The following is a 25,192-nucleotide window of genomic DNA, read 5'->3' on the forward strand; positions in this document are numbered from 1 at the left end:
GAAATCCTATTTGCATTAATTAGATGTGTAAAGGAATTCTGTCATACCCAAGTCTATGTTTTGAACTCCTCACCAATTAATCTCCAAAATGTACACACACACACACCCCCCATGATCTGGTTATCAAAAAAACTTATTCTGTCATTTAAAATAAATAAATCAATTTTTCACTAGAAAATCCTTAGTAATTCTCCACACTGCTGAGCTATATCATAGCAAGAATCTGCATGGTGAGAAAGAGTCCAAAGTACTGCAACCTTAAATAGTCCAACCTACCTTTAGTATTTTTACAATAACCACACAAAGTGGTGCTCAGTGAACATAAACCCTTAAGTGGGCTGAGGGAACTTATGTCTTCTATCTATGCAGTCCAATATGACAGCCACTAATCATATGCAACTAAACTTAAAAATTCACAATGCTCAATAGTAACACGCGGCTAGTAGCAAACTCTATTGGAAACCAATTATTCAGGGCACTCTACTCAGTGTAGTCTGCAGTTTCAGCTGGCACCTTGTTAGAAACACACAACCTCAGATCCAGCCTCAGAGCTACAGAACTGGATTCTGCATTTTAACAAAATTCCCAGACAATTCATATATACTCAAAGTTTAGAAGCACTGTGTTAGAAACCTCTAATTTGTACAAAAATTTTCCTTATATTGACTAAAAAACTGCTTTCCCAATATGTCTACTTTCTGGTCTTAATTACTGCTCCTGGCCACACAGTGCAAAATTCAACTCCCCTTTCCAAACAGCCCTTCCACGTGTGGACCTAAGAGGAAGAACCTGAGGCAAAATTAATATAAGTAGAAAACAAATTTGTGCCAAGTTCAAGGAGTGCAACCTGAAGCATAAATTTAAGTTGCCATTTTTCCAAGATGGCTGAGAGGAGGCAACACGGGAATGCAGCTCCCAGTGAATGAGACGCAGAGGGCTAGAGTACTTCACGATTCCAAGCAAGGTGCCAGGTTTGTTTCGGTGGGACTGGTAGGACTCTGAAAATAGCCCAGGGAAGGAGCCGAAGCAGGGTGAGAGCTGACCAGGGAGGGCGAACCGAGACAGGGCAGGGTGCGTCCCCACCTGGAACGTGCAGCCGGCTCAGAGGGTCAGGGACTTCACCCCCTAGGTGGTCCAATTTGGATCCTGTGCTTACCTCATCCCTCATGCAACCCACAGTCCACGAGAGCCCCACCAGATTGAAGGGCACCGTGGGTTGTCGCTGCAAATCTGAGCAAGGCTCCCACCTGGTGCTGCAAGTTGTCAGCACGGACCTGGGTGGAAGTTTGGACTAATGCTAGCGGGATGGAACAACCTGTCCCACAGAAAGAGGCAGAGTTGAAAGCAGGGAAATAGGCCACAATGCCTGGCAGGCCCCACCCCCCACAAAACTCAAACTGAAGCCTGCGCAGAGAGCTTGGTAGCAAATACACCAGTTTGACCCCAAGTGGGAAGATCGAGCTCAGAGAAAGAGAGACGCCATCGGGAAGGTGGGGCTAATCTCACCTGCAAACAAACCTCAAGGGAAGACCACCCACCCAGCAACCTGACTAAATCCGAGGCAGACCAACAGTGCCTCTCCAGGCCAAAAAAGATATAGCTCCAACCACAACGGAAAGGACGTCCACTCAGATTTCTCCTGAAATCACCAAATTCAAAGATCAAAGAGAGATAAATCCACAAAGATGGAAAGAAACCAGCACAAAAAGGATGAAACCATCAAAGACCAGAACACCTCTTCCCCTCCCAGGGATCACAACTCCTCACCATCAAGGGAACAAAACAAGACAGAAATGAGTTTGACGAATTGACAGAAGCAGGCTTCAGAAGGTGGGTAATAACAAACTTCTCTGAGTTAAAAGACCATGTTCTAACCCAATGCAAAGAAACTAAGAACCGTGAAAAAAGGTTAGATGAAATGCTAACTAGAATAACCAGCTTACAGAAGAACATAAATGACTTGATAGAGCTGAAAAACACAGCACGAGAACTTCATGAGGCATACACAAGTTTCAACAGCCAAATCAATCAAGCAGAAGAAAGGAGGATATTAGAGATTGAAGATCAAATCAATGAAATAAAACAAGAAGGCAAGATTAGAGAAAAAAAGAGTGAAAAGAAACGAACAAAGCCTCCAAAAAATATGGGATTATGTGAAAAGACCTAATCTACCCTTGATCAGCATACCTGAATGTGACAAGGAGAATAAATCCAAGTTGGAAAACACTCTTCAGGATATTATCCAGGAGAACTTCCCCAACCTAACAAGTCAGGCCAACATTCAAATCCAGGAAATACAGAGACCACCACAAAGATATTACTCAAGAAGAGCATCCTCAGGCACAAAATCGTCAGATTCACCAGGGATGAAATGAAGGAAAAAACGCTAAGGGAAGCCAGAGAGAAAGGTCGAGTCACATACAAACGAAAGACCATCAGACTCACAGCAGATCTCTCGGCAGAAACCCTACAAGCTAGAAGGGAGTGGGGGCCAATATTCAACATCCTTAAAGAAAAGAACTTTCAACCCAGAATTTCATATCTGGCCAAACTAAGCTTCATAAGTGAAGGAGAAATAAAATCCTTTACAAACAAGCAATTGCTGAGAGGTATCATCGCTACAAGACCTGCTTTACGTGAGCTCCTGAAGGAAGTACTAAACATGGAAAGGAACAACCAGTACCACCCACTGCAAAAATGTACCAAATGGAAAGAACAACAATGCAATGAAGAAACCGTGTCAACTAACGGGCAAAACAACAAGCCAGTAATAAGCTGGCAGGATCAAATTCAAATATAACAATATTAATGTTGAATGTAAATGGCCTAAATACCCCAATCAAAAGACAAACACTGGCAAACTGGATACAAAGTCAAAACCCATTAGTGTGCTGTATTCAGGAGACCCACATCACATGCAAAGACTCACACAGACTCAAAATAAAGGGATGGAAGAAGATTTATCAAGCAAATGGAGAGCAAAAAAAAGCTGGGGTAGCAATCCTAGTCTCTGATAAAACCGATTTTAAAACAACAAAGATCAAAAGAGACAACGAAGGACATTACATAATGGTAAAAGGATCAATGCAACAAGAAAAGCTAACTATCCTAAATATATATGCACCCAATGCAGGAGTACCCAGATACATAAAGCAAGTTCTTCACGACCTACAAAGAGACTTAGACTCTCACACAATAATAGTGGGAGACTTTAACACTCCACTGACAATACTGGACAGATCAACGAGACAGAAAGTCAACAAGCATATCCAGGACTTGAATGCAGATCTAGACCAAGAGGACCTAATAGACATTTACAGAACACTCCAACCCAAATTCACAGAATACACATTCTTCTTAGCACCACATCGCACTTACTCTAAAATTGACCACATAATTGGAAGTAAATCCCTCCTCAGCAAATGCAAAAGAACGGAAATCATAAGGCTCTCAGACCACAGTGCAATCAAATTAGAACTCAAAATTAAGAAGAGCATTGAAAACTGCACAATCACATGGAAACTGAACAACTTGCTCCTGAATGACAAACGGATAAACAATGAAATGAAGGCAGAAATAAGATGTTCTTCGAAACCAACAAGAACGAAGACACAATGTACCAGAATCTCTGGGACACATTTAAAGCAGGGTCTAGAGGGAAATTTATAGCAATAAATGCCCACATGAGAAACAAGGAAAGATCTAAAATCAACACCCTATCATCAAAATTGAAAGAGAGGAGCAAGATCAAAAAAACTCAAAAGCAAGCAGAAGACAAGAGATAACTAAGATCAGAGCAGAACTGAAGGAGATAGAGATACAAAAAAACCTCCAAAAAATCAATAAATCCAGGAGCTGGTTTTTTGAAAAGATGAACAAAACAGACCGCTAGCCAGATTAATAAAAAAGAAGAGAGAATAATCAAATAGATGCAATAAAAAAAGATAAAGGGGATATCACCGATTCCACAGAAATACAAATTACCATCAGAGATTACTATAAACAGCTCTATGCACGTAAACCAGTAAATCCAGAATAAATGGATAAATTCCTAGACACTTGTACACTCCTAAGACTAAGCCAGGAAGAAGTTGAAACCCTAAATAGACCAATAACAAGAGCTGAAGTCGAGGCATTAATTAATAGCCTACCAACCAAAAAAAGTCCAGGTCCAGACGGGTTCACAGCTGAATTCTACCAGACGTACAAAGAAGGGAGAGAGAGATCCAAGATGGCTGATTACTAGCAGCTCGGGATTGTAGCTCCCAGAGAAAGCACACAGAACGAGAGGATGCCACACTTTCAGACAAATTTTTGTTACCCATGGACCATAAGATTCCCAGCAGAGGAGCCCCACGGGTCGCCAGGGCCACTCTTGTGGCCGGCATGGCAGTTTTGCCGGCGCCTCGGCGTGGCAGTTCTTGGTGCAGCATAAACGGGACTGGGTCCCCTTTTGGTCGACGTTTGGAGCTACAGGAAGGCAGAGTGGCCTATTTACCTGATTGAAGAAGGGACTCAAGAGAGAAGCCAAACCGGTCAGAAAAGCACACAAATTTTTTTTTTTTTTTTTTTTTTCCAATGAATGAGAAGTTCTCATATTGCCCAGCTTGGCCTTGAACGCATACCTTCGCCTCCTCAAGCGCCAGGACAACTGGCCAGAGCCACCGCGGCTCCCACACCACAAATCTTAATGCCGCTGCTTTAGCCGGCGCAGTGGGTTGCTCAGATTTCGGTGCTGAGAATCAACAAGTTGGACCTCCACTCAGAGACCTAATTTGAAAGTAGGCAATTACAAAGATGACAGGTGGATGAACTCACAATGATGGGAAGAAACCAGCATAAAAAGGCTGAGAATACCCAAGATCAGAATGCCTCTCCTTCTACAGGGGATCACAGTTCCTCATCAACTAGAGAACAACACCTGATGGAGAACGAGTGCGTTCCATTAACAGATTTAGGCTTCAGAAAGTGGATAATAAGGAACTTTAGTGAGCTGAAAGAACATGTTCTAGCCCAATATAAAGAAACTAAGAACCTTGAAAAAAGGTTTCATGAAATGCTAACGAGAATAGACAACTTAGAGAGGAATATAATTGAATTAATGGAACTGAAGAACACAATACGAGAACTTCGTGAAGTATGCACAGGTTTTAACAGTCGAATTGGTCAAGCAGAAGAAAGGATATCAGAGGTCAAAGACCAACTTAATGAAATGAAATGAGAAGACAAGATTAGAGAAGAAAGAGTAAAAAGGAATGAGCAAAGTCTCCAAGAAATATGGGACTATGTGAAAAGACCTAATTTACGATTGATAGGTATACCTGAATGTCATGAAGAGAATGAATCCAAGTTGGAAAATATTCTTCAGGACATTATTCAGGAAAACTTTGCTAATCTAGTAAGGCAGGACAATACTCAACTCCAGCTAATCCAGAGAACACCACAAAGATATTTCTCAAGTAGAGCAACTCTAAGACACATAATCGCTAGATTCACTAGGGTTGAAATAAAGGAGAAAATTCTAAGGGCAGCTAGAGAGAAAGATCACGTTACCCATAAAGGGAAGCCTATCATACTCACAGCAGACCTCTCACCAGAAACCCTACAAACTAGAAGAGAGTAGGGGTCAATATTCAATATCCTCAAAGAAAAGAATTTTCAACCCAGAATCTCATATCCCGCCAAACTAAGCTTCATAAGCGAAGGAAAAATAAAATTTTTCACAAATAAGCAAGCACTCAGAGATTTCATCACCACCAGGCCTACTTTACAAGAGTTTCTGAAAGAAGCACTACAAACAGAAAGGAACAACCAGTATCAGTCATCCCAAAAACTTACCAAAACGTAGAGTATCTCTATAATGAAGAATCTACATCAACTAATGGGCAAAATAGCCAGCTAGCATTCAATGACAATACTGAACTCACAAATATTAATATTAATTCTAAATTTAAATGGATTAAATGCCCCAATCAAAGACACAGACAGGTAAATTGAATAAAAAGTCAAAACCCATCGGTACACTGTATCCAGATCTATTTCACAAGCAACGACTTACAAAGACTCAAAACAAAGGGATGGAGGAAGATTCACCAATTAAATGGGAGAGCAAAATCAAACAAACAAACAAACAAAAAAACAAGTTGTAACTTTCATCTCTCACAAAATAGACTTTAATAGTAACAAAGACTAAAAGAAACAAAGAAGGACATTACATAATGGTAAAAGGATCAATGCAACAACAGGAGTTAATGATTATAAATATATACGCACCCAATACAGGAGCACCCAGATACATAAGACAAGTTCTTAATGACTTATAAAGAGACCTGGACTCCTGCACAATAATAGCGGGAGATTTTGACACTACATTGTTAATATTCGACAGATCAACGACATAGAAAATTAATAGGGACATCTATGATTTGAACTTAGACCTGGAATAAGTAAACTTAGTGAATATTTATAGAATTCTCCACCCCAGGTCCACAGAACATACATTTTTCTCAGTACCATATTATGCCTATTTTGAAAGTGACTACATAATTGGAAGTAAATCACTCTTCAGCATTTGCATAGCATTTCACAGACTTATACAAAATATTGGTTGGCTGTTTGTTTGTTTCTTCCCTTATTCCTTCCTGTCTTCAGTGTTAAGCACAATTATCGGCATAAAAGAGGTTTTTAATACCTATTTTTAGATTGCATTCCAGCCCGGGCAATAGAGCAAAAATCCTGTTCTCTCTCCCCCTTTTTCTTTCTCTAAAAATAAAAAAAAAAAAATTTAAGCACCACAGTTGCTTCTACATCACACCTTTATTTTCCTCCTGGAAAAATCCCTAGCCCCGCCATTAAAAAACAAAAGCAAGAACAAAAAAAAAAAAAAAAAAAAAAAAAAGAGGAGCTGGTACCATTCCTGTTCAAACTATTCCAAACAATACAAAAAGAGGAAATCCTCCCTAACTCTATGAGACCAATATCATCCTGATACCAAAACCTGACAGAGATACAACTAAAAAAGAAAATTACAGGTCAAGATCCATGATGAACATAGATGCAAAAATCTTCAATAAACTACTGGCAAACCGAATGCAACAGCACATCAAAAAGTTCATCCACCATGATCAAGTAGGCTTCATCCCAGAGATGCAAGGCTGGTTCAACATACACAAATCTATAAACATAATGCACCACATAAACAGAACCAAAGACAAAAACCACATGATTATCTCACTAAATGCAGCAAAGGCCTTCGACAAAATTCAACAGCGCTTTATGCTAAAAACTCTCAATAAACTAGGTATCGATGGAACGTATCTCAAAATAATAAAAGCTATTCATGACAAACCCACAGCCAATATCATACTGTATGGGCAAAAACTAGAAGCATTCCCTTTAAAAACTGGCACTAGACAAGGATGCCCTCTCTCACCACTCCTATTCAATATAGTACTGGAAGTTCTAGCCAGAGCAATTAGGTAAGAAAAAGAAATAAAGGGAATTCAATTTAGGAAAAGAAGTCAAATTGTCCCTATTTGCAGATGACATGATCATGTATTTAGAAGACCCCATCGTCTCAGCCCAAACCTCCTTAGGCTAATAAGCAACTTCAGCAAAGTCTCAGGATACAAAATCAGTGTGCAGAAATCACAAGCATTCCTATACACCAACAACAGACAAACAGAGAACCAAATCATGAGCAAACTCCCATTTACAATTGCTACAAGGAGAATAAAACACCTAGGAATACAACTAACAAAGGATGTAAAAGATCTCTTCAAGGAGAACTACAAACCACTGCTCAAGGAAATATGAGAGGACACAAACAGATGGAAAAACATTCCATGCTCATGGTTAGGAAGAATCAATATTGTGAAAATGGCCATACTGCCCAAAGTAATTTATAGGTTCAATGCTATCCCCATCAAGCTACCATTGACCTTCTTCACAGAACTGGAAAAAAAACACTTTAAACTTCATATGGAACCAAAAGAGAGCCCGCATAGCCAAGACAATCCTAAGCAAAAAGAACAAAGCTGGAGGCATCACACTGACTGACTTCAAATTATCTACAAGGCTACATTAATGAAAACAGCATGGTACTGGTACCAAAACAGATATAGACCAATGGAACAGAACAGAGGCCTCGGAAACAACGCCACACATCTACAACCATCTGATCTTTGACAAACTGGACAAAAACAAGCAATGGGGAAAAGATTCCCTATTTAATAAATGGTATTGGGAAAACTGGCTAGCCATATGGAGGAAGCTGAAACTGGACCCCTTCCTTACACCTTATACAAAAATTAACCCCAGATGGATTAAAGATTTAAACATAAGAACTAACACCATAAAAACCCGAGAAGAAAACCTACGCCACATCATTCAGGACATAGGCACAGGCAAGGACTTCATGACTAAAACATCAAAAGCAACGGCAACGAAAGCCAAAATAGACAAATGGGATCTAATTAAACTTAAGAGCTTCTGCACAGCAAAAGAAACAATCATTAGAGTGAACCGGCAACCAAGAGAATGGGAAAAAATTTTTGCAATCTACCTAACTGACAAAGGGCTAATATCCAGAATCTACAAAGAACTAAAGCAGATTTACAAGAAAAAAACAAACAAACCCATTCAAAAGTAGGCAAAGGACATGAAAAGACACTTTTCAGAAGAAGACATATATGCGGCCAAGAAGCATATGAAAAAATGCTCATCATCAATGGTCATTAGAGAAATGCAAATCAAAACCGCATTGAGATAACTACCACCTCATGCCAGTTAGAATGGCGATCATTAAAAAATCTGGAGACAACAGATGCTGGAGAGGATGTGGAGAAAAAGGAACACTTTTACACTGTTGGTGGGAGTGTAAATTAGTTCAACCATTATGGAAGACAGCGTGGCGATCCTCAAGGATCTAGAAATAGAAATTCCATTTGACCCAGCAATCTCACTACTGGGTATATACCCAAAGGATTATAAATCGTTCTGTTATAAAGACACATGCACACATATGTTCGTTGTGGCACTGTTTATGACAGCAAAGACCTGGAACCAACCCAAATGCCCATCAATGACAGACTGCACAAAGAAAATGTGGCACATATATACCATGAAATACTATGCAGCCATAAAAAATGATGAGTTCATGCCCTTTGTAGAGACATGGATGAATCTAGAAACCATCATTCTCAGCAAACTGACACAAGAACAGAAAACCAAACACCGCATGTTTTCACTCATAGGCAAGTGATAAACAATGAGAACACTTAGGCACAGGGAAAAGAACATCACTCACTGGGCTCGGTGGGAGAGGTGGAGGGGAGGGGAGGGGAGGGACATTATGGGGAGCGGGAGGATGGGGAGGGATAACACCAGGAGAAATGCCTGATGTAGGTGATGGGGCGGGGACAGGGATGGAGACAGCAAACCACCATGGCATGTATGTACCTATGCAACAGTCCTGCAGGATGCAAGATGTGCACATGTACCCCAGAGCCCAAAGTACAATTAAAAAAAAAAAAATTAAGTTGCCCTGACTATAGGCTTTGATTACAGTAGTTACAAGGGGACTTTTAAAGCAAAAGAAGAGGCAGTTCCTATGTTCACCAATAATTTGCACTGAAATAACTGAAGTGCCACCAGGCATTTGTAGTCCCAGCTACTTGGGATGCCACCAAGGCCGGAGGATCATTTGAGGCCAGGAGTTCAAGACCAGCCTGGGCAATATAGTGAGACCTCCTCTCTACAAAAAAATATTTAAAATTAGGTGGGCATGATGGCACACACCTGTAGTCCCAGCCACTCAGAGGTTGAGTCAAGAGGATCTCTCTCTTTTTTTTTTGAGACAGCCTCCTTCTGTTGCCCAGGCTGGAGTGCAGTGGCTGGATCTCAGTTAACCGCAACCTCCGCCTTCTGGATTCAAGCGATTCTCCTGCCTCAGCCTCCTGAGTAGCTGGGATTACAGTACAGGTGTGCACCACCATGCCTGGCTGATTTTTGCATTTTTAGTAGAGGCAGGGTTTCACCATGTTGGCCAGGCTGGTCTCGAACTCCAGACTTCAAATGACCTGCCGGCCTCAGCCTCCCAAAGTGTTGGTTTTACAGGCATGAGCCACCACGCTCGCCTGAAGCAGGAGGATCTCTGAAACCCAGGAGTTCCAGACTGCAGCGAGCTATGATCACAGGGCTGCACTCCAGGCCTCGGTGATGTAAGAGACACCTCATCTCAAAAATATAAAACAGTAACACAAGCAACTGATCGGCTATACATTATTCTTTGTATCACAAATTTCAGGTACATGAATATAATAGGGAAGGCAGCTAGTCAGGGACAAAATTCCTTTAAATAATTGTCCCCAGGGCTGCATGAGGGAGTATGGCTGAAGTCTCTCTGGGTTCTGATAAATTCTGCATACATCACATGGCTCAGATTGTTCTATTTTTCTTTTCTCACAAGTATTTTTCCAGCTACTGAATTCTCTGCCCACACACATTTTTCCGGTCTATATGCTTGCTTGTTTTTTGAGGCAGGGTCTCAACGTCGCCCAGGCTGGAGTGCAGTGGCGCAACAACGGCTCACTGCAGCCTTGACCTCCCAGGCTCGGGTGATCTTCCCACCTCAGCGTCCCAGGCGTGCGCCACCAGCCCAGCAAAATTTTTTGTAGAGCGGCGGGGCGGGGGTGGGGGGGCTCCCAAAGTGTTGGGATTACAGTCGTGAGACACCACAACCGGCCGCAAGTCTAATTTTCTTAGAGTTAAAAACACAGAATTCATCGAAGTGTGCTTCAGTGCCAGACAGGGTTCCAAACTGGGTTTCCAGACTTTTGCAAAACACGTGCAGTAAGCCTGTGGGTGGAAGTACAGACGGTTCTCTAAGAGCCCAACAACCCCTGGCCTCTGTGCTTCTCATGCTTACTCCCCAGACCAAGAGTAGGTCGGCCTGCCTGCTTGGCTCTTTTGCTCCAACTCACGGCCCAATTCCTGTCACCCTCTTACATTTCCTGGTCTTTCCCGCCACCCAGCCCAGTCCTTCCCCTTCCTGGGCAAGCACCTGACTCAGAAGACGCGGTCGAGACACGATGCCCCGCAGATCGATGTAGATGGGGGAAGAGAGCCCGCTCTTCAGCACGAAGTCCCCAAACTTGAAAGCCTGCACGTCGTACAGACCCGTCACCAAGGGCCCCAAAGCTGCACCAGCGGCCGCCATTGTCGCGCGCTGCCTGTTTGCTTCAAATTCCCAGGCGCACCGGGCCTCCGGCGCCCCGAGACGCTGGCGCCCCGATGACGTCGCCCGCGAAGCCCCGCCTTTTCCGCTTGCCTCGCCGGCAGCTTCCCGGGCTTGCTTCGCTCACTTCTGGGTTCCCCCGGGCTCAAGGGTCGGTGGGTGGGAGCCAGTCTACCGCCAATTTGTGCTTCTCCTGCTTTCTTCTGGATGGGGTCGCTGGGTTTCAAAGCCTCGAACAGCTAGTTTGACTGTAGGATCATTAAGTCCAACCTTCATGAGAGTTTGCATAAATCCTGCTCGTTTTCTAACAGCCAGTGCATTCTCGACTAGTTCTCTTAATTATCTCTACTCCTTGGCCTAGCATGTTGTAATTTCCTAGTTATTAGCCACTATTTAACCCCATGTTTCTCCAAATAGAATACAAGTTCTCAAAGACAGGGACTCAATTGACTCAATTCTTTTATTAACTTCATAGCATCTATTTTGTGACAGTTTCATAGCAGTTTGCACACAGGAATATATAGTACCTAGATCATTACAGTATTCGTTACCTCTTTTGTCTGTACTCTGCTTTCTGGCTTGGCATATCTCAAATGCTTAGGTAATAGGTGTAGAAAGGTAAGGGAGGGAGGGAAAAGTGTTAGAAACGGTGAATTGATTGGTATCAGGGTTATCCAGGAAGATAATATTGCTAGACAATCTGAAAATCCAAATATATTTGGTCTTTACAAATAAATCCCTTAGAGAAGTTCTCCATTATGTATATAAGGCAATACTTGATTCTAGCTTAAGGAAAATAACCCTTAAATTCACATAAAGAATGAAATCTTGTCATTCACAGCAAGGTGGATGAACCTGAAGGACATTATGTTATGTGAAATAAGCCAAGAACAGAAAAACAAGAAGGATAAATACCAAATGTTCTCGCTCATATGCAGAAGCTAAAAAAGTTGATCTCATGGAGGTAGAGAGTAGAATAGTAATTACTAGAGGTTGGGAAGGGTAGAGGGTGGTTAAAGGATACAAATTACAGCTACATAGAAAAGATAGGTCCTAGTGTTCTATAGCACTGTAGGATGACTGTAGTCAACAATAATTTACTATATATTTTCAAATAGCTAGAAGAGGGGATTTTGAATGTTCCCAACACAAAGGAATGATAAATATTTAAGGTGAGAAATATATGAATTACTCTGATTTGATCACTGTACATTGTGTGTATTGAAATAGAACTATATACCCAATAAATGTTTACAATGATCATGTGTCAACTATAATACTTTTTTAAGAAAAGGAACAGATAAGGCATAGCAATATTGTGCACTACAAAGAACATGAAGTTTCAAACCAAAACATTTGGGTTTTAGTCTCAGCTCTACTTACTGGCTGAGTGATCTTTGGCAATGCATCTTGAGCTATATGAGTCTTAATTTTCTCAAAAATAGAAATAAGATAATAATATTAACTTTCTTCAAAGATCACTATGAAGATTCAGTGAGATAGTTCACTCAAAAACACTTTATAGGGCCAGGCATGGTGGTTCACACCTGTAATCCCAGCACTTTGGTAGGCCCAGATGGGCAGATCACAAAGTCAGGAGTTCAAGACCAGCCTGACCAACATGGTGAAACCCCATCTCTTACACACACACACACACACACACACACACACACACACACACACACACACATTTTATAAAAAGTAGGTGGCTAAGCATGGTGGCTCATCCCTGTAATCTCAGCACTTTGGGGGGCTGAGGCAGGAGGATCACCTGAGATCAGGAGTTTGAGACCAGCCTGGCCAATGTGGTGAAACCCTGTCTCTACCAAAAAGTACAAAAATTAGCCAGACATGGTGGCACATGCTTTAGACCCAGCTACTTGGGAGGCTGAAGCAGGAGAATCTCTTGAACCCGGGGGGTGGAGGTTGCAGTGAGCCAAGATCGAGCCACTGCACTCCAGCCTGGGCAACAGAGTGAGACTCTGTCTCAAAAAAAAAAAAAAAAAAAAAAAAAGCTAGTGGAACATAGATTGTACCAATTCATTTTGTGTTCTCCATTTCATTTACTTAAGCTGAGTAAAGGATCTTGACTCTAACCAATATTTAGTCTTACAGGTTTAGGTATTTATCCTAAAGAGTTTCCTTTAATGTAAAACTTCATGCAATAGTTCAGTCTAGAGCCTTTCCATGGACTTAGCTCTATACTACTCACTGAATCCCTTGTATATTCTACTCTGATATCTATTTTAGACTGAGCTTGGGGGCAGATTATCATTTGTATTGGGGCTTTTGCTAATATTCCGTAACTGAATTGGTCATTCCTCTCAACCACTCCCCCTCGAAAAAATACAGGCTGAAGTACTGTTATTTAATCATTTATTATTGCTTGACCCACACTATACAGACACAGGCACAGTGAAACACACAAATACACATTTAGTTTAAGTTATCTTCTAGGGCCAGGTGCAGTGGCTCATGCCTGTAATCCCAGCACTTTGGGACACAGAGACAGAAAGATGTCTTGAGCCCAGGAGTTTGAGGCCAGACTGGGCAACATGGTGAGACTCTGTTTCTTCAAAAAAATAAAAAAATTAGCCAGACATTATGGCACACACTTGTGGTCCCAGCTACTGGGGAGGCTGAGGGAGGAGGATGACTTGAGCCTGGGAGGTTGAGGCTACGTACAGTGAGCTGTGATTGTGCCACTGCAATCCAGTCTGACTGACGGAGTAAGACCCTGTCTCAACAAAAAATGTTATCCTCCAGTGAATGTCTTAGTGACCTTGAACAATCACCTAGATCCTGTGACTCAGTTTCTCTACTCCAAATGAAATGTTACTTCATAAGATTTTGTTTGGATTAAATGAAATAACAATTACAAATGGGCTTTTAAGCTATATAGATGATAAAATATATACAAATTCTAGATCTAAAAAAAGCCCATAAGGGGCTTATAAGTCTAATTCATCAACCTGATTCTGATTTCATTTCTAATATTCTTTATCATCTATATTTTGTCTTTTTTTTTTTTTTTAAAGATGGGGTTTCACCATGTTGGCCAGGCTGGTCTTGAACTCCTGACCTCAGGTGATCCGCCCGCCTTGGCCTCCCAAAGTGCTGAGATTACAGGTGTGAGCCACCGCACCCAGCCATATTATCTATATTTTCTCTAAGGAGATTGTGCTGATGAACCAATGTGAAGAGCCCATGCTTTTGACAAGTGTTTCTCATTACAAATAAATGCAATAAAATCTTGATGAAATAGAAGCCAAATGTTAAAACTTTTTTTGACTTTCTTGGCAAAGTAAGCTAATCAAAACACTTTAACACTCTGGCTAATTGGCATTATACCATGAATCAGCCTCATTTGCACTTGGGTGGCACATTTAAACTTTCAAAGCCTGATCATGTCTGCATAGGCTAACCTAGATTGCTGGAGTCCACACCAGAATGTATAAACCTGTGAGAATCAGCCCAAAATATCCTCCAAAACTTCTAACAGTATTGTCACCTGAAACACCAGTATGAAATTAACAACCACCCGAGGCTTTTTTTTTTTTTTTTTTTTAGATAGGGTCTCACTTTGTTGCCTGGGCTGGAGTGAAGTGGCATAATCACAGATAGGGTCTCACTTTGTTGCCTGGGCTGGAGTGAAGCTCATTGTAGCGTCTACCTCCTGGGCTCAGATGATCCTTCCACCTCAGCCTTCCAAGGTGGGACCATAGGCATGCACCAACACACTCAGCTAATTTTTTAAACAATTGTTTAATATGTGGGGTATTGGGGGAGGTGGGTGTCTCCCTGTGTTGGCCAGGCTGATGTCGGACTCCTGGGCTCAAGATCCTTCCTCCTCGGCCTCTCGAAGTGTTGGGATTTACAGGTGCTAGCCATAGCACCCGGCCCTGAGATTTCCTTGGCATTTTTGGGTAAATGGCTTAGAATACTCCGCTGCTTTCTTTCTAAAATCCTGGGCCAAAAGTGTTGTAATAATTATGTGATATTTTTACCTTTTCAAAGTCTTTCATGTATTTGGAGAAAGAAAGAAAAAAATTACTCTTTTCTTTGAATAAAGGTTTAATTAGAAAAAAAAAGGACGACCATATAGTATCTTTAGTATAGTATATTTATAGGAATGCATAACATGTGAGATGTACATTTTGAAGTTTCATCCATAACTTATAACATTTACTGTAGCAGAAACAAGACAGCAGGTCATCACTTTACAACATTACACATGAGTGATTTTGACTTACAAATAAAATATTTACAACCTACCTTTACAAAACGATATCGTGTGCATACAAAATAAACAACAGCAGAAATATTTAAAAAATAATAAAACAACCAAAAATCCAGAAGATACACTTAAGGCAGACCAGCAAGACACTGAAATAATTAAGGCTGTGGAATTCTTCTGCACCTTGAAAATATAGAGCTATTTATCAATACTGTGGAGTGATTTTAAATCAACTGTTACAAGCCTGATGGAAGTATATACTTATATGTATATGTGTGATGGTCCCTATGGGGAAACCTGTCCACTGATGAATAAGGCCCTTTGTCTGAATGGCCAGTGAAGCCCACTCCAAATTCTCAAAAGACTTGGAGCAGGGGTCACTCAAAACCAAGAGATGCCAATACAGTTTGCAAACTGACTATTGATAGTTCAACTATAATGATAAAGTCCAGATAAACAGAATAACTTAACTGATGGCCCCTTTATGTTTCACACTTTGTTAGTTTGGCTTTGTGGACATTAAAAGACAGCAAATTAATTCCCAAATGAGTAGAGTTTGTCTCCACAAATTAGCCCTAATGGTTTTGAATGGCCCTAAATGGTTTTCCGATAAAAAAATTGACCCACCTGGGCTGTCTGCAAATGGATAGATTTCTGCATATGAGCAATAACATATACATACATATTATACACTATATACATGTACAGATGTACATATATCCGTATTTTCCAACAGTTTGCACTTTGACCACTACTGTTCTCTGAACAGGATCTCATTCTGAAGAGTATGTTTAGTTTTTTTCACAGTCTTCTTATTTGTTCTTAGTTTTACTCACCTTCCCCATAGAGTAGGCTGAAGTTTGGCAGAAACAGAAGTAAAAGCACCAGGGTCAGAAAAATCAAACATAGAGATGACAGATATGGCTTAAGTTAGTAAGAGAAGATGTATGTTTTGTTAATTTCAGATTCCTAGAGACAGTCTTTGAGGTCATAGTAACAGTCTCCATAATACTCCAGAACGTGGACTCAATTCTCGATGGAAGTCAGGTATTGCTGGAAGCTCCTATGCTGGCTATTCCTGGGCCAACAGATTAGCTTGGTTAAACTAAGCCTCAGGGGCTGGCATTCCAAGAATTGTTATTTGCATTTCTTCTACCATGCTTCCTTTTCTCAGCTAACCTCACTATCTGAAATAGCAGTTATCTAGCTAAACTGTTATCTTGATCATTTGAGTAAAACCTAAATCCGCACACACTTTAGAATCTCACAGCAAATGGGCACATTTCTGACAGAAAAATGCAATAGCCTGTGCATATTAATTTCAGGCTTTTCATAATGTCCCTCAAAGATGAAAGGTTGCCTTGGAGTGACTGCTTTTTCCTGTCCTCTAACTTCTTTCTATTTATCGAAGATGAGGAAGAAATGCCTTTCACAGAAAATATGTTCTTATGAGAATTCTGTGTTCTACTACTTCTGTATAAATTTTTTATGTGAGTAATATTTCCTATTAAAAACATTTAGTGCTATAAACAAATTTCAGCCCTTTTTAACCCTTTAGAATTAATGAAACAACTGAGAGTCTATTTTTCGAAAATAAATATTAACGTAGTAGCTTTCCTTTTCTGGATGAAACGTGTGAGCTCTGTCTTCTCTAGGCTCACCTGGGTGAGCCTATGGGTTTAATCATTCATCCTCAAATCATCCCTAGACTTTAAATAGTGAAGAAAAATCAAGGTGCAGTTTTATAAATAAATCCACTGAAAGGTCACATACTGTGTTTGTCTAACCCAGACTCCACAGAGGTGCGACCCAGGAGAGAAAGGAAGGTCTACATTCCTCAAAACTCATCCAGCACAATTCATTGTCCACACTGAATAAGGACATGGTGACTTTGAACTTTGCCCCTCTACAAAGACCTCTTATTTACAAAATATTTTCTCCTCTATTAAATGCATGAGACAAAATTTTAGTTAATGCACAGAAATAACTAAAATTTAGTTTATATTATATTTACTTCCTCATATTCTCACAAATCTAAATTGCCATGCTCTTCTACAGAGGCAAGAAAAAAGTAATGCCTAACTCATGGGATCTAATCATGGGGGTTATGGGACGGCAAATGTGCAACTCCTGAAAGACTAAGCCACCTTAAAAAAAAAAAGATTCAAGGTTTGTCCTCCAAAAATGAACAGCCCAATTCATTTCTATGCATTTAACTTGCCTGTGCCTTTAATTTGCCTCATAATAGATTCCTGTGAGGCTGTAAAAAATCAACTGTGAGATGAGAAGATGTGTTCTTCTCACTTCTGCCCTCCCAAGTGAGGAAAATGGTTGTTGGGTTCTTCTCTGTTTTTCCAGAGCATAAAGCTTGAGAAGAGAAGGTAGCAGCTGCTTTTGAGGGCATTTTACTCTTTGCACTTGCCATAAAAAATACTGGAGAAAACAGCTTATGGACATAAGACCTCATCAGCTCTCCTAACTCTTTGCGGTAGACAAGCTCTTAAATGATCAAAATTATAGGCTAAGACCAAATAACATTTAGACAAAGAGCACCTAATACTTCCAACTGAAAGCAATTTACAGAATTTAATCTGAAAGCAATTTGCAGAATTTAATCTCACGAGTTTATAAATGGTATCTAAAGATGTGAATATTGAAAACCTGGAATGTTCAAAGTTACTATCAATAAAATTCTTAGCACTGGCAGTGTGTAGCACTTTAAAAAAATCAAAGTATTTTATACATGTCCCAACCAAGGTTATTTCTCAACATTCCTGTAAGATTAATGTCCTTCCTCCTTCCCCATCCCCCAATTCCCATTTTAACAATGGGACATTTGGGGAAGAACAAACAAAGACTTTCTGTAAGAAAAGATGAATCAGGAGTAGCTGAGATTGAAGCTCAAAAATTCCTGGTTCTACCCCTATATTCAGATGTTTGCATTTACAAGACATTTTAAAATAAAGAAAAAATGCTGCAATATCAGTAAATCTAAATGCAATGAACTTCTTTATCTCCCATCCTCCCCTCTGAAAGGCACTACTATTTATAAAGGCTTTGTGGACCACCAAGCAGTGAAGCTAGCGTTCTCCTCTGTTTCCTCTACTCCCCCTTACACTGTTTATGGCTGAGAGAGACCTGAAGGACATCTCCACCATTACCATTTGTTTTCTTAAAAATTTTACCACTTTCAGCTATACTTGGATATGTATCTATTTAATTTGAAACAAATGCAAAAGATGTAGGAAATCGTTATATTAATACTTCTTAAAAGTTATTATGGGTTGTCCCTGATCTTTTCATTCTTTCTGTGTCCCACCCTTATAAAACAAAACAAAAACCTCAGAACCCTATGCAATGAATATAAGCCAAGCAAGAAACTTGTGACCTTGACTATTGTTTTTCTCATTTCAGCTGGGAGTTCAGTCTCACTGTGAACTACCATCATTATGATAGAAGTGGACTATTTTCTCTTCTCTCCTCTCTTCTTTACTACCAAGTAATAAATCTCTCTGCCAAAACAGGAACAAGAGTGGTCCCTGATCCTTCTTCCCTAACCGTGGTTGCCCTCAGAACAACCTAAATTACATTTCCCAGGCCCATCGTCTGGAATTCCTTGTTATTTCCAACTTGCTCTGGAGAACTCTTGAACCAAGACTACTCTCTTATCCCTGTTGGGAGGGACTAGGAGCTTTGCAGACAGGGAGCCTCCCTGTTAGTGTCCCTCTGTTATCAAACTATATAAAATATACCCCCTTTCTCTTGGGACCTCTATTAAGTTCATTCTAGTCTAACGATTGTACCTTGGCCCCAAAATCATTCTACTTCATTTCTAGGTCCCTCCTTTCCTGTCTTCTCACTTCCCCAGTATGTGTACTTGGGGGAATTCTACGCAACCCCACATTTGGATCCTCCCAACGCTGTTGTAAAAGCTGATATGAAAGCTTGGGTTCTGTCTAACATTCTGTCAACTGCCCTCATAACATAATTTCAACAATCCCCTGGTTCCCCCTACACCCATCATGGTCTGTGCATCACTGTCCTGGGCCCTGGCCTTCTCAAGAAGAAACTCAACTTGTTATGAAAACTCAGACTGGCTCAGCAGGGGGATCTTGATTCAGTTCATCCACAGTGGACAGAACAGAACTTGCTGAGCCAGACTTTATGGATATTGGGAATCCTCAGAGCCTGCAGTCTGTCCCATGACAAACCCTACAGGCTGGGCTTTCCTCCTTTATGTATATACCATAATGAAGACATGTTTACTGAAAGGGTTTTAGTAAACATGTTTACTAAAAGGATTTTTAATAAAGATGTTTTAAAATGTTTAAGCATAGTGAAAACAGTTACTAAGAAAATTTACTAAATATGTTTTAAATTTTAAAAAATTTCAGTAAACATGTTTACTAACAGGATTTTTAGTAAGTATGTTTTAAATTTTTATGTATTGTATCATAGAGTGTTTGTACTTACATAAAGGTTCAGATGAAGACTATAAGGGATAGTCGAGAGAGACCTCTGAGGGAGTGAGGCTTAATGACCCAGGGCCATTTGAAAACTAGAAAACAAATATAGTCAGATACAGTCGGAGTCGGTTTCCATATATTTGGTTAATCCCGAAAATACTAAGTGCTATCTAGTCTTATTGCTTATACTTTCCACTAAGGTATCAATCTATAATCTTGGATGGGATGAGGAAGCTGACTGTGAAACCAATAAGAAAAAAAATGATGATGATTTTTAATTTTACATTTCCACTGTGGGAATAAGTGTTTTCCTTATATGTTAAAGTTCAGGCTTAGTTTCCACCATTCCTTTTTCATTTAGATAGATTTGTAGTTCTATTCGTCCTTCATAAGTTCTTTTCTTGAACTTCTGTACTGCGAGATTTTAATTTTCTCTCTCCCATTATAGGAGAGAAGCAATGCCATTAAACCTGATTTGAACAAACACTTGAGTTACATTTTTAAAATCTTACTTGTATATTAGCAATTTCAACACACATTCTAGAAAACTAAGGATGGATCATGTACAAACACAAAAAACAAACTCCCTCCCCCCCCAAACAAACAAAAAGAAAGAAAGAAAACCCATGAAATGCCCAGGTTTAATTTTTTTTTTCCACCAGAGGGGAAAAGAGCAGTTAATAATAATCTTGTATGAAGAATATATACCTGAAAGCAGCATTGGCCTCAAAGTAAAATTAGTCCTTTTAGTTCAGAGAACTATCAGCGGCTGAGTGGTGACAGGTATTGCAATCTCAGTTACAACTTAATGTTCTGTTAGGGTGATGTATCAGGTTTTGATCCATGGCTTTAGAAAGGACTTAGGGCCAGGCCTTTAGAAGGCCTATATGGCTGCCTCCTTTTAGTAAGCACCCCTTAGCTTCAATAAGGAGTTAGAAATATAGCCAGCCAACTTTCTGAAAGACTGTATTCTACAGCCGTAGAAGAAATCAGAAAGTATTGGTATGTTGCTCACAGGAACTGTAGGAAAGGTTTCCATTTGCCCTTTTGTATGACTCTCTCATATTCGTTTACTTATTTCAAACCCGGTATAGACACAAAAATACTCCCGCAGCTCATGTTGTATTTGAACTTATTTCCCGATAGGCTTTCTTGCCAGATTAACTCTGAGCTACGAGTGAATTTGCAGGTAGTGTTTCATACACAGAAAGAACCTATCTTAATCAAAAAACCTGTGATGGACAGAAAAAAAGCTTCTCATTGAAAAGGGCAACATTGCTTTCTCTTAATGCACAGGTTCTGGTAAAAGATTTCTATACAAGATTTATAAAATGCTCTAAAAAACTTGTCATCTAATTGTGCTTAGTCAAAACAATGTAATGCTTCGGTAAATAAATTACTGTCTTAACTGGAGCACTCAGTTACTTGTGATTGATTTAATATATATCTCTTTATATTAGAAAACTCTGAAACCTGAATGGGATATATTATACTGTATGTGTATATGTATCCTATTAAGAAACTATATCTAAGTTATCTAAACCAGAATAGTTGATATACATGTCATCTCCATTAAATAGAACTTTTTGCTTAAAATTTCAGCAAAGCCAGAGACCTTTTACACTCTTGTGAGCTTAAGGTTTGCCCAGTTAACCACTCATTTTGGAAGATACAGTTAAAATTTCATAACAGTTAATATTGTTCTTATCCTTGCCCTTCTTCTGAACACTTCTGTGACCCTTTGCCTCTTTATTTCTTCAGAATGACTTTCTGGAAAGCTCCTGGATTGAGGGTAACTTTTACTGCTGCTCAGACCCTGAATAACTATTATCGAGGTTTAAGAGGTACATCTCTCAATTCAGAGAACTGCATGGAGTGAAATGACAAACAGAATTATTTACAGTCACATTCAGTCTTGCTTTGGTTCACACTGCACTTCTATGTGAAACCATAGGGGCTGGGAGATAGCTACATCCCTTGGTTCACCCGGTTGACAATGTAGCTCTTGACATTGGGTATAGGCCGTACATCATTCTGGTGCTTGCGGCGTTCTATGAAGCATGCTAGGCGGGAGGTGTCCAGGGGGATCTTAGAGTAGCTGCCATTATGGGGCTGCAGCCATGGATGCTGTAGGCACGTGGCTGCTGTGGGCCGCCTCCGAAAGTCTTCCTGTAAGATCACGTTGATGAAATCTCTGGCGGCATTACTCACACCACAGAAGTATTCATGGGGAAAGCTGAAATCCACCCTGCATACGTTGATACATGTCTCCTCTTTGCTCTCATCCAAGAAGGGGGAGACCCCACTCAGCATGACATATGTCAGAACCCCGATGCTCCAGATGTCTGTCCCCAGGGAGACAGGGATGCCTTGGATGACTTCTGGGGCAGCAAACTCGGGGTTCCCCAGCAGGTGGTGAATGTGGAAGTGACCTGAGATCTGGACAGCATCCTCTAAGTCAATAAGCTTCACTCGAGGCACTGGAATCCGTAGGTCAATGAGCAGGTTTTCAGGCTGCGGAGATCCAAGAAGGCAGGGAGAAGAGAAGGGAAGTTCAGGTCTCTGTTTTGACTACTCACACCACCTCATTAATTCAAACACGGTTATGCCATTCTTTGATAAAGCTTACAGTGTATGGAAAATTCCCCTTGCACTATGCGAAGTGCATTGGAGACTTCAAACTATCATATTGAACTTAGAACTTAGTGCATATTGACTGTGGTGGTACTTCAGAGAAGTTGTTTGACATTGAAAATCACGTCTTCTTAACTACACTGCTTCTGCATTGAATCAAGGTAATAATAAATTACTCATTTTGGAGAACAGGGGCTTCTTTTTGAGCAGCGTGGAAGACAAGGTGACATTTGTTGGCTTACTTCTACGAAGTTAGATTAGGTAGGTAGAACTTCCCTACCTTCTCTCACACTGGATGTCATTGTGGCTCTGGTATATTCTAATTAATTCATGGATGATACACTTAAATTGTATGACAACCAGGATTCTCTTTAATAGTCATAATGGGATGAGCATGGCAGCTCACTCCTGTAATCCCAGCACTTTGGGAGGCTGAGGCAGACAGATCAACTGAGGCTAAGAGTTCAAGACCAGCCTGGCCAACATGATGAAACCCTGTCTCTACCGAAAATACAAAAATTGGCTGGGTGTGGTGGTGAGTGCCTGTAATCCCACCTACTTGGGAGGCTGAGGCAGGAGAATTGCTTGAACCCGGGAGGCAGAGGTTGCAGTGAGCTGAGATCGCGCCACTGCACTCTAGCCTGGGCGACAGAGTAAGGCTCTGCCTCAAAAAAGAAAAAAAATCATAATGCTGTACTCTAAGTAAATAAAATGAATTTGAATTTATATTCCTTATGAATAATGACTGGTAAGTTGCACTTGACCATTTAAGGTATTCCTTGCAAGGTTCCCACTTCTTATTACCTTTATGTCCAAATGTGCAACCCTGCAGTTGTGAAGGTACTGCAGAGCCTCCATGATGTCTCGAATATAGAAAGCTACTTTTTCCTCCATCAGTTCATCATGATTCATAAGGTAGTCTAACAGCCGGCCGTCATCCATCCTGAAAGTAGGCAGGGAAAGGCAAAGGAAATATGTTTGAAATGAAGAAATAGAAAAATAACTCATGTAAAAATCAGTTAAGATCTCTAAGCTCTCTCATACTGCTTGTTATACGTGAAGGCCAAATGCGCAACAAACGCACATTTTAGTTAGAGCCAAAGTTAGTGTTATGTTCAGAACTAAAGTAAATAAAATACATTTGGTGTACTGCAGGGAAGAAATCTGTATAATCTTGTTTAAGAAACATTCTCTTTCATTAACTAAAAATTGCTTGCAACAAAAAAGTTGTGACACCCATTTAAGAGGTTAGATTGCTAAGTAAAGAAAGCCTTCACCAAGAGAGACTTCAGCAACATTCTCATTAACCATAACCTAGTGGCTGCAAGCAGCTCCACGTGTGTTTTGCAAAGTATGTCTTAATTTTATTTTATTATTAATTTTAGAGATGAGGTCTCACTGTGTCACCCAGGCTGGAATGCTGCGGCACAATCATAGCTCACTGCAGCCTCGAACTCCTGGGCTCAAGTGATCCTCTTGCTTCAGCCTCTCACATAGCTGGGATTTCTGGAGGAGGCCACTGCACCTAGCCAAACTATTTTCTTTTCTTTTTTTTTTTTTTGAGACAGAGTTTCACTCTTGTTACCCAGGCTGGAGTGCAATGGCACGATCTCGGCTCACCGCAACCTCCGCCTCCTGGGTTCAGGCAATTCTCCTGCCTCAGCCTCCTGAGTAGCTGGGATTACAGGCACGCGCCACCATGCCCAGCTAATTTTTTGTATTTTTAGTAGAGACGGGGTTTTACCATGTTGACCAGGATGGTCTCGATCTCTTGACCTCGTGATCCACCCGCCTCGGCCTCCCAAAGTCCTGGGATTACAGGCGTGAGCCACCGTGCCCGTCCAGCCAGACTATTTTCATTTGTCAATTTTTAGTTGGGGAAAACAGCAAGTAGGCAAAGTTTGCTCTTTGCATTATTGATCCCCACTCTAACTTTTTTTGTTTGTTTATTTGTTCGTTTTTGAGACAGAGTCTTTCTTTGTTTTGTTACCCAGGCTGGAGTGTGGTAGCATGATCTGTGCTCACTGCAACCTCCACCTCCTGGGTTTAAGCGATTCGCATGTCTCAGCTTCCCAAGTAGTTGAGATTACAGGTGTGTGACATCACACTCAGCTAATTTTTGTATTTTTAGTAGAGACCGAATTGTGCCATGTTGGCCAGGCTGGTCTTGAACTCCTGGCCTCAAGTGATCCACCCATCTTGGCCTCCCAAAGTGCTGGGATTACAGATGTGAGCCACTGTGCCCAGCCCTTGATCTTTTTTTGAATCTTTTGTCTTCTGGGCGACTTTTCCAACCTTGAGGACTGTGATTGAGAACATGGTATATGGAGCCATCCAGACCCAGATTTGAATCCTGGTTCTGCTACCTACCTGCCGAAGCCTGGGAGCAAGTCATTTGCACTCTGTGTTTTGGTTTCACCAGAGTGAACCATCTTTAAAGTGGGTATAAGAATATCAACAAAATAATAATTATTATTAATTATATTAATATAATGAATTAATATTATGTTATAGTGGGTGAATATTACTATTCACCTACTTCATTATGAGGATTGTGCAAGGATGGAGTGAGATGATGAAGCATTTAAGCATAATTGGTAGCACAGGTAAGTGCTAAAG

The 25,192-nt window shown here is 40.6% G+C and overlaps 2 protein-coding genes across 11 annotated transcripts in view; both read right to left on the bottom strand.

Annotated features, from left to right (window-relative positions):
* UMPS (uridine monophosphate synthetase) overlaps nt 1–11,266 on the bottom strand; it is a 33,994-nt gene extending 22,728 nt beyond the window's left edge. The window contains exon 1 of the mRNA XM_012473878.2: nt 11,063–11,266. Coding sequence (XP_012329301.1) covers nt 11,063–11,218 — 156 coding nt within the window. The 5' untranslated portion in view covers nt 11,219–11,266. The remainder of the gene's footprint in view (nt 1–11,062) is intronic.
* Nucleotides 11,267–15,345: 4,079 nt separating this feature from the next.
* KALRN (kalirin RhoGEF kinase) overlaps nt 15,346–25,192 on the bottom strand; it is a 699,137-nt gene continuing 689,290 nt past the window's right edge. For all 10 annotated transcript variants that reach the window (XM_021673991.2, XM_021674000.2, XM_064362131.1 and 7 more), the window contains 2 exons: nt 23,378–23,516; nt 15,346–22,453 (listed from right to left, as the gene is read on the bottom strand). In XM_021673991.2, the coding sequence (XP_021529666.2) occupies nt 21,908–22,453; nt 23,378–23,516 (685 nt within the window). In that variant the 3' untranslated portion in view covers nt 15,346–21,907. The remainder of the gene's footprint in view (nt 22,454–23,377; nt 23,517–25,192) is intronic.

This window comes from Aotus nancymaae, unplaced genomic scaffold (genome assembly GCF_030222135.1).
Source record: "Aotus nancymaae isolate 86718 unplaced genomic scaffold, 86718_ANA_hifiasm-v0.15.2.pri h1tg000046l, whole genome shotgun sequence".
In the NCBI taxonomy this organism is placed as follows: Eukaryota; Metazoa; Chordata; class Mammalia; order Primates; family Aotidae; genus Aotus; species Aotus nancymaae.